Raw genomic sequence first — 10181 nt, 5'->3', positions numbered from 1 at the left:
CATAATTGATACAAGAAGAGACCATATTATCGATCGTAATATAAGTTCATACAGCTTGTCTTATAGCATCTACCTGTTTGTGGCAAAGTTAGAGCTAGCCAGAGAATTAAACTTACAGATTATTCTCTAAAACCAAATTGACAGTGTTCGATTTCCTAGTTGGTTAGTTGCTAAACAGCCAAAAAAAAACACTTAATATGTCACTCGGATTTAGAAGGAGTAGCCGAGTGTGCCCATGTAATCAAACTCCCCTTCATCCATGTTTTGGGACGCATGATGTATATCGGCCAACAAACTATTGAGCTATTGATGTGTTGGGTCATACAATTTATCCCAACTTGTCTACCAGCGTGTAGAGAGTGACTGATGCTTGAGTTCCTGATGCCTCTCAAGCATAAATTTCTGAATTTTTAGATCTTGTCCACATTTTCAAAACATAGGAATAAACTTCTACCTCTCGCCCTTCCTCCTCCATTCTTGTTTTCATCGCAGAGACACTTCATTCATTCTATATCATAGTTTTCAATAGGTGTGCCAGTGGTTGGTATGGTTGATCTTTGCTCCAAGTCACTTTTTATAACATGGTATGTATGGATGCATATGTATTAATGTTTGGCTATTGATTTTCCATTGTTCTTGTCAGCATGGAAGATTCACATGGTTCTCCATAAGGACTAGTTTGCTTCTATCTTGTGAAGTTTGATGCTTTATTTATGGGCCCACATTGGAGAGGGTGCAATTCTGATAACGAGGATAGGCCAGAGCTATGTCTCCTTTCCAAAAAAAAAACAATTATGATTACAATAGTCATACAAGTGCTTAAAAATATGAAGCTGCTAGCACAATGAAGATAATACTAATCTATACCATGCTTGCTAAGAGGTAACACCGATTTTTGGTTAGAGATGTGTACATATGCAAAACCTAGTAAATTACTGAGGACAATAGTTAGCATACCTTGCTAATCTCATAGCTAGGACAAATGTCGTTACAATATTAAGTTCACTCAAAATCACATGAAGGAGTACAAAAGTTGAAAAATCTTTGAGATGGTATGGATAAGCAATAAATTATTCACAATTAACATAAGATGCTCTTATGCAACGTCGGTAGAAGCAATCAATCTCCTGAAAAAAGAAAAAAAACAGTTAAGCTACCAGTGCAATACCATTCCCATCCCGCCATATTTAACACTAGATTGTGTTGACGCGCGTTGTTCCGTCCGCTAATTAATTTTGAAGGTAGAATGGTACAACATTTACAAATATATAGGTTTATGAACATGCTTGTACGAGGTAACAATGATTATTGGTTAAACATGTTAACAGAGATGCAACACTAGTAAATTATTGGGCACTAGTTAGCATACCATGCTCATCTTAGAGTTGGTACAAATGTGTTTAGAACATTATGTTCACTCATAATCACATGAAGGGGCACATTAGTTGCAAAAATTTGCAGCGATGATACTTTTAACCTATGCTTATATGCTATGCATGTTAGCTAGGAATAACTTCCCAACAAATGCCTTGATCTTCTATCAAAGTACCATGATGCTCTAGCGGTCTCCGAGTCAATTAACCCATAACACCAGTTGTGCATCACACACATGCAACCGTCAAAATGATGTAGAAAAGTCTGGAAAACTATTTGGATTAATTAGGGTAGGGTGAGGCTCTAGAGTTTTGGGACCGTGAGAGATTGCTAACATGGAAGAAGAGCCACTCTGGTTGTGTTCCTATTAGAGGGATGGATAGTGGACTCTAATCACATGTATGGTTGGAATGATGGTAAATCATGTAGGACAAGTCACATTGGAGGGGCATAAGGGTATGGTCATGCGAACAAGAGGAAGAAGAAAAATCTAAGAAAATACAAGAAGATGAAATGACTGCTCAAAAAGTTATATGCGACTATAAACATAATTGATGCAATAAGACCATATTCCGAATCGTCATATGAGTTCATACAACTTGGCTTTAAGCATGTCCATGTTTATGGCATAGTTTGAGCTAGTTAGAGGATTGACGAACTTACAAGCTATCCTCTAAAACCAAATCGACAATGTTCGATTTCCTAGTTGGTTAGTTGGTAAACAACCAAAAAACAATACTTAATTATGTCGCTTAGATTTAGAAGGACGGCCGAGAGTTCCCATGTAATCAAACTCCCATGGTCCATGTTTTGGGACAAACGAAGTTTATTGGACACCAACGGTTTGACCTATTGCTATGTGTGGTCATACACTTTAGCCTTGCGTTCCTAGCAACGGAATGATTGCTGGCGATGCTTGAGTTTCTGATATCTCTCAATCATAAGTTTCTAACTTGTTAGATCTTGTCCACGTGTCCAAAACATAGAAATAAACTTCTTCCTCCCTCCCTTCCTCGTCCATTCATGTGTTTCTTCACAAAAACACTTCCTTCATTCTCTGTTATAGTATGCAATACGTATACGAGTGGTTGACATGGATGATGCTTGTTCCAATCTACTTTTTATAACATGCTATGTTTGGATGCATATTTACAGATGTTTGCAGTAGGTGTACTAGTGGTTGGTATGGTTGATGTTTGCTCCTACCATAGCATGCTACAATTATGATCACAACACTCATACAAGTGCTTAAAAGGATGAAGGTGCTATAGAGTCTAAACATTATTTTACCCTTCAAAAAGAAATCTAAGCAAGTATTTGCACATTTAGCATAATACTAATCTATTTCATGCTTGTTAAGAGGTACTCCCTGCATTCGATATTAGTTGTTGCTGATTTGGATGTATCGAGACACATCTGAAACTGTGACAACTAATATTGAGTGGAGGGAGTAAAAAAGATTGTTAGTTAACATGCTTATAGGTGCAAACCCTGGTAACGTGGAGTAGTAAATTAGTCATTCGCAATTAACATAGTACCCTGCTCTTGTGGAGCGTGTCAAGTTCTGAAGTGCCCACTTTTAGTGGCCAGTAAATTAGTCATAGTGTACACACAACACAATGCCACAATCACAAGGAGGCCGCCTACAAGGTCGTTTGTCCCGATGGCTTCCCAACACACATTCAGGCCTCGTTCGGTTAGTCCCTACCCCGCCGGGTTTGCGGCCCAACCCCCGTGGATAGGCCGGGATAAAAACGGCCGGGGAGTAAACCCCGTCAGCCCGTTAAGTGCGTTCGGTTAGCCCCGCTCGGGCCAAGTTCCCGGCCCAAACCCCACCAAACTTGTCGATTACACGGGGGAGAAAACAATCGTCTGTCTACCCGTGGAATCTACCCCGAGCCGGTACGAGAAAAACGCAAGCCTTTCTCCCCCACCCCTCTCGTGATTGGGGGAGGCAACAACAGCGGCGGCCGGCGGCGCCCTCGGGTACGGAGAGGTCGGCGGCTCCCTCGGGTACGGAGAGGTCGGCGGCGCCCTCGGGGACGGAGAGGTCGGCGGCGCCCTCGGGGACGGAGAGGTCGGGGCTGCGGAACCAACTGGAGGAGAGTTCCTCCGCCACCATGGAGCTCGGAGCCTCGGACTGAAGCTCTGGCCGCTCGCTGCTTGATTTTTCATTGTGTACTGCTGCTTGCTTTTCCTACCCTCTGTGATTTTACATCTGGGAAGAGGGGATTAACCGAATGTGCAACAGGAGCATGGATTTGCAGGGAATATGGAGATAGGGGTTAGGGGGGATTAGAATGATGATTGAGGTTCACCCAAATCCCTGCAGGGTTCAGATCCGAGGTGTATCTGACCCTCTACAACCGAACGAGGCCTCACCGGACATGGCTGCAACAAGAAAAATAACGAAGAAACTAAAAGTGTGTGTGGTTGTGTGGCTGACACCGGTCGCATGCAGGTACCCATGCTACACATCTACATCTCCATAGCTATGCCCTGGATATTGCCTCAATGCGATCGATCCGCTACTTGTGGTGGCAAAATTACACACACACTCGGGCTCACTTTGGGCGGCCGTGACCAGCGGCGAGTTGCTTGCCACGAATTCCGAGCTCACGAGGTGTTTCCTCCAAGAGTTCAGCCGGGACCACCTGCAAGAAGTTGATCGCAGCCTGACATGTGGGCCACAGCGGGAGACTTAACCACAGGCTGACTTGCTGGCCCCACAACCCGAGCCGTAACCTGTCCCAACGCACCACAAACGGAGCCAAACCGCTGCGGTAGGGCTACCTCCTCGTCCTCGGCTTGACTTGTTCCCACCTCACCCTCTCGTTGTCGCGGTCGCCTTCCTCCTCCTCCTCGTCTCCTTTCTTCTTCCCCCTTTCCCCTCACCGCTTTTCCGTTCGCATTCCCCCCTTCCCTCCATAAAACCCAACCGGGCAACTGCCCCACTCGCCACCCATCCCAACGGCCGCGCACAACCGACCCCGCTCCTCCTCCACCCCAACGCCGACGACGCCCTCGCCGCCGCGATGGCGTCCTCCTCCACCGCCCCCTCCTCCGCGCCAATGGGGCTCGGCCTCGCCCTAGGGTTAGGCGCCATGGGCGGCCTCGGCCTCCGCCTCCCCGCCGACCGCGACCTCGACCCGGAGCTCGAGCCCTGCTCTCCCCCGAGGGCCGTCCTGCGCCTGCGCGGCGCCGTGCAGCACTACGAGTGGGGCGGCCGCGGGGACGCCTCCCTCGTCGCGCGCCTCGCCGGGGAGACGGCGGACGCCCGCCCCTGCGCCGAGCTCTGGATGGGCACCCACCCGGCCGCCCCGTCCTCGCTCGCCTCCCACGACGACGGCGCCGAGGTCTCCCTCCGGGAGTGGCTCGCGCGCAGCCCCGCCGCGCTCCTCGGCCGCGCCGTCGCCGCGCGATGGGGCGGCGACCTCCCGTTCCTCTTCAAGGTCCTCTCCGTCGCGCAGCCGCTATCCATCCAGGCGCACCCGGACAGGGACCTCGCCAGGGCGCTGCACGCGCTCCGACCAGCCACGTACCGCGACGCAAACCACAAGCCGGAGATGGCGGTCGCCGTCACCGAGTTCCGCGCGCTCTGCGGCTTCGTCACCATACAGGTTCGTGCGTTCCTTGCGTGCGTGTGTTCCTTGCTTGCGTGCGCACGTCGTGCGTGCCATACATCATCGTGCGCTGCTAGTGCTAGTGTTGAATGCACGATTAATTCCCATTTGGACCCATCTGCGCGATGCTTCCAATGGTTTGGTTAAGCGGTTGACCAGGGATTATAAATGGGGACAGCTCTGATGCCGCGAGTTAGACGATTTTAGGGAAGTATTTGCGCGTTAGGTGGATTGTTTATTTGACGTGCCAAGCAGATTCCTTACATGATTCCTGATGGGTTGGTGGGGTGAGCTGACTAATGTCTAAATGCCAACTGCAGCCGGGATCTGGCTGCTAACGAGCTCTACAAACCTATAATTGAGATTTGTAACTATATACAATAGTGTAGTTGCTCAATGACAGCCCAACGAATTGAGTACTAATAGTGTTCTCTCAAGTACCATTTGTCTATTTATTATGTCAGCAACTGTTGTTTTGTTATTACAAATACTGTCAGAATAAGTGATTGAAAACAGACCACAACGCACATGCTGGCAAATCACTTGCCTATCAAGAGGTACCGTGGTCCATTGTTCAGCAAACAGTGACGCTGGCCAGCTGCTTGATCTGGATATCCCCGCGGCGGCATGGCATCTTAGTTGTTGGCCCCATCAACACATTCTGTCTATATCATCCAGCGATGTGCTTGGAAAACTTTGATGGTTAGGTAGGTGGCAGCCATTTTGTGGCCCTGCAATTGCTTGGCCATTTGACTGATTTTTTTTATTTCGCAATAGACCTTTGATCGCATAACAGGTGGATAAATAAGAGGTCGTTAGGATAATTATTAGACTCGTGTAGAATGGACATGGTGAATTTAGATTCTTGTTTCCTAGGGGCTGCTTAAATATTGTAGAGCGGTAGAGCCATTCCAGCTGTCTTGACTTATGAATAAAACTCTCACATTCTGTCTTGAATTGGTTATATTCTTCCCAAAAAGGATGCAAGGTTTTTTAAACAGTGCAAACACTCGATTTTTGACAGTGTGGTCTATGTCATTAACTCTGAGCTTTTGGAACTGCAAGCAAGTAACTAAGCATCAATCATTTTAGAATTATGTACTGATTTAATCATACTGTTGCTCAGGAGCTCAAGGATGTTTTGAGGACTGTACCTGAGGTTCGAATGTTAGTTAGCAAAGAAGATGCTGCCAAGCTTATGGCTGCCAAAGAGCATGATGGAGGCATTGGAGTAAGGTCATATCTCCAATCAGCTTTTACTAAGCTAATGGCAACAAGCAAAGAAGGGGTTTCTGAAGCGATTTCCAAACTAAAGAGTCGCCTAGATGGGGAGAGTAAGGTAAAAGCTTTGCTGAGTTATCGATGTCGAGATTTCATGTTCATTTGAATTACCTATAGTTGCGTTCAGTGTGAGGGTTTGATGCCAATGGTTTTCCTTTCCTAGTGCTCTATTATTTCTGCATTTGCTTTGTCCATGTTCGTGTATCTACCCTGAAGCTCTTCCATTTTCTTTCTGAACAATGATGGAAGTAAAAGTATATTTAGTAAAAGCATAGTTGAGTGTTGCCAACCTGAGATTCATGTAGGCCAATCCTGCTGTAGATGATACACTAAATTGTTGAGACCGACAAAGAAATGGACAGTGTGATTAGTTAATAAATGCCTTCATTGCTTCAATGCATTCCGGGTTCGTGAGGTTCCTATTTCAAAAAAATGTTTTCTCGCCAACGGTATAGTATTATAAATTTAGATAAATATAGCTTATTGACTGAATTAAAAATTTGCAATTGTCCGTAAGGTAGACTGTTTACAATTATACAATGCATGTGCTATGCTAGAAAATAAGCAAAAACGAATTTTATGATCTGCTTCAGAGTAACATCTCATTTCAGTGAAGGAATGCGGGAGTATCAATGTTTATTGAAGTAGAAGTGCTTCAACAACATAGTAGTGTAGTTCATGGTTCTAAGATCCTACACGTGGAACTCCTATACACTGAAGCACCATTTATTGCAACTGCAAAAGATTTAGGGAGTATAAAGTTGGGTAGGTACTTTGGAAGGTGATGGATGTTAAGATTTAGTAAAAGATGAGTCAATTGATCCAACTGGGTAGTAACTATGGTTGAATTGTAGCCACCAAAGTGATATCACTGCTTGCTAAAACTAATTATTCTGTTGCAGTGTAGTGGCAGCCAACATCATGTTGGTAATGCAAGTCCCAAGTATTAAGTAGAAATTAGTTTGTGTAAGTTCCCATTGAGGCACTAAATCTTGCGCAGGTTCTTACCCTGTTAAGGAATTTTCTTAATCTGAATATCTATGAAGTTTTATATTGCATATGTAGAGCCAGCAGATAATCTGAAAGCTAGTGTAAGCATAAGATCCCTTTGTGTAATTGTTGTCTTTGTTCTTTTGTCCATAGGTCATTGATTTATTTTCTGCCACTATCATGTGCTGTCTTATGAGTCAGGATCATACCATGTGGAATATACTTATGCATCTATTGCTTGTTTGACGATTAATTCCTATATGTTTTTGCAAATCTGTTTTGTAACCTAACAGTTTGCATTCATGTCTTCTCCCATTCAGACTAGAAGCTTTACAGAGAAGGAGCAACTAATATTATCACTGGAGCAGAAGTACCCAGGAGATGTTGGTGTTTTATCGGCATTTTTCTTTAACTATGTTAAGCTCAGCCCTGGTGAAGCACTTTACATTGGTGCCAACGAACCACATGCATATCTGTCGGGAGAGTGTGTTGAGTGTATGGCCACCTCTGATAATGTTATTCGTGCTGGTCTGACTCCTAAGTACAAAGATGTCCAAACTCTTTGCTCCATGCTGACATACAAGCAGGTTCGTTTTTCTCGCTTCTTTGATTTGTACCATTAGTGTCCTGTTTGGAATCTCAATCTGTTGGCATGCAGTTTCTTTATTTGGCATGGTGTGCTCATTTTGTTAGCATGCAGCTCAGCAACATCTATTAACTAGTCAGTAGTGCTCTTTCGCTACAGGTTAACTGTACTTAGTGATATTACTAGTGCCAAAATCGGTTGTTCACAACAAGGTCTAACAATAAGAGTTGATTTTTAAAACATTTGGAGTTTGGTAAAATTGACAAACTTTAGTTAGAATACCCAATGAGCCCATGATGATTATTCTCCGAAACACCTTCTCTATTTCCCAGTGTAATAAACATTTAATCTTGTCCATGCAGATGTTCCCAGAAATTTTACGAGGAGTTTCTGTACAGCCTTATGTAACTCGTTACACACCCCCGTTCGACGAGTTTGAAGTCGATCGTTACTTGCTACCTCAAGGCGAGTCGGTTACAATGTCGCCGGTGCCTGGCCCGTCCATCTTTCTTGTCATGACTGGCGAAGGCGAGATCCAGGCCGATGGCATGTCTGGTGAAGGAAAAGCAAAGGAAGGGGATGTTTTCTTCGTGCCGCCGCGCACCGAGGTCAAGCTCCATGCTTCTGGCCCCGGGCGCTTGCAGCTGTACAGAGCTGGAGTGAACAGCAGATTCTTCTGTTGACATGGATAACCCTGCAGGTCAGTAACCTCCAACGGAAAGGCACGGGTTGTTGCAGGAGGGATCACCCAGTGTTGTTATAGGACAGCGATACCGGCTTTACATACATTGTATCAAGAATACTTTACTTGTTGCAAGGAGGTTAGTTAGCCAAAGTTACCATAGTGTATAGGCAAATCCAGAGTAAATCCATTCGTTGATATCTTAATCATGTTTATGTATTCAAAGTCATTTAGTGTTCAATAAGCTGGGGGAAGCAGATGCAGTCTGTTGTCGAGCTTCAACTGTCTATTTGTGTAAATGGGAATCGGAAAGGATGGAGGTTACTTTGTATCAGAAAGAAAGAAGTCAATGAAAAATGAAAGCCTCGGCTGTCTCGTGCCTAGTTTGGTGCTGAAGAAAGTTGGCAATGTTTGCTTTTGTTCCCATCTGCTTCATGTTCAACCTGTACAGAAAGTAGATCCTGCTTCTAGTGTGATAGTAAATCATGATACCCGCATGTTATTCGCACCAGTAAATCAGCCACACCTGCCAACCCGGAGGCACACCTGCGGCCTGCCACCACGCATGGGGAACCAGTAAACGATATCTAGAGCTTCGCAACGCAACCATTGCTGGCGGACAACGGTTTGATCTAGAAATGGAAAATGGAGATGCTCTAAATGCATCGACGGGGTGATTAGATCCAAAATTCATCTTTAGCATATCCTGCTGCAGGTCAAGCAGTTTGCTGGATTTCATTTTTTTCAAAACAAAAACCACTGTTTCTTTTCAGAATAACAGAAACCACTGTTAGCTAGGTAACAAACTGGTAAAGAAACCTGGCAGGCATGAATTTAACTTATCATTTTATTTTATTCTCACGCCAAGAGACTTTCTCCCTGTCGATCAACTAGAAATGCTTAACTTGCACGCATGCAAGAAAATTAAGCAGCATGTCATATGTATGGATCTCACCACAACAAAGGCACCATCGCATTTGGAAATGCACAGTACAAGCTCACCAAAGGAAATCTGATTGTTTCTAAAGGTAACATGGTTTCAGTTTTGTATCATGTTCATGGTAAGCTTTCTGCTGCTTGTGTTAATGCGTTGCAGAAAAGAAGATGCTTGTGCTTTGTGGCACAATAGATTTGGGCACAGGAGTGAGAAGGGAATGACGGTGCTAGTGAAGAAAGATTTGCTAAAATGTGTGAACGGAGTTCACATCAAGAAATGTTCAGATTGTTTAGCCGGAAAGCAACACAGAGTTGCATTCAAGAGTCAACCTCCTCACAAGAAGCCCGAGGTATTGGACTTGGTACATTCCGACGTTTGTAGAATGTCGGTGAGGTCAATGGGTGGAGCAAAGTACTTTGTCACATTTATTAATAACTTTTCTAGAAAGGTTTGGATCTATGTATGGAAGGCCAAACATCAAATACTAAGCGTATTCAAGCAATTCCATGTCTCTCAGTTGAGAGAGAAACTGAGAAGAAGATCAAGTGCATTCACACTGATAATGGGAGAGGGTATATTGGCCCATTTGATGCCTATTGCAAGGAGTAGGGAATTAGGCACCAATTTACTCCTCCAAAGACACCACAACTGAATGGTCTTGATGAGAGGATGAACAGGACAATTGTGGAGAGAGTTAGATGCTTGTTG

The 10181-nt window shown here is 44.7% G+C and overlaps 1 protein-coding gene across 1 annotated transcript; it reads left to right on the top strand.

The window, feature by feature from the left end:
• The first annotated feature begins 4658 nt into the window (after positions 1 to 4658).
• Positions 4659 to 8932, top strand: LOC124698964 (mannose-6-phosphate isomerase 1-like). The gene is made up of 4 exons (XM_047231343.1): positions 4659 to 4994; positions 6124 to 6336; positions 7589 to 7855; positions 8217 to 8932. The coding sequence occupies exons 1-4, from the start codon at positions 4674 to 4676 to the stop codon at positions 8535 to 8537; spliced, it is 1122 nt and encodes a 373-aa protein (XP_047087299.1). The 5' UTR covers positions 4659 to 4673; the 3' UTR covers positions 8538 to 8932.
• Positions 8933 to 10181: the final 1249 nt, after the last annotated feature.

This window comes from Lolium rigidum, chromosome 3 (genome assembly GCF_022539505.1).
Source record: "Lolium rigidum isolate FL_2022 chromosome 3, APGP_CSIRO_Lrig_0.1, whole genome shotgun sequence".
NCBI lineage: Eukaryota > Viridiplantae > Streptophyta > Magnoliopsida > Poales > Poaceae > Lolium > Lolium rigidum.
The sequence above is the reverse complement of the archived record's forward strand: the minus strand, read 5'-3'. Positions and strand labels throughout refer to the sequence as shown.

What these genes read in the sequence shown, in the direction of transcription:
- LOC124698964 (XM_047231343.1), top strand. Translation starts at nt 4,674, where the DNA reads ATGGGCACCCACCCGGCCGCCCCGTCCTCGCTCGCCTCCCACGACGAC. An exon ending in GCGGCTTCGTCACCATACAG is followed by an intron (nt 4,995 to 6,123) that starts GTTCGTGCGTTC and finishes ACTGTTGCTCAG; the next exon opens with GAGCTCAAGGATGTTTTGAG. An exon ending in CCATGCTGACATACAAGCAG is followed by an intron (nt 7,856 to 8,216) that starts GTTCGTTTTTCT and finishes TTGTCCATGCAG; the next exon opens with ATGTTCCCAGAAATTTTACG.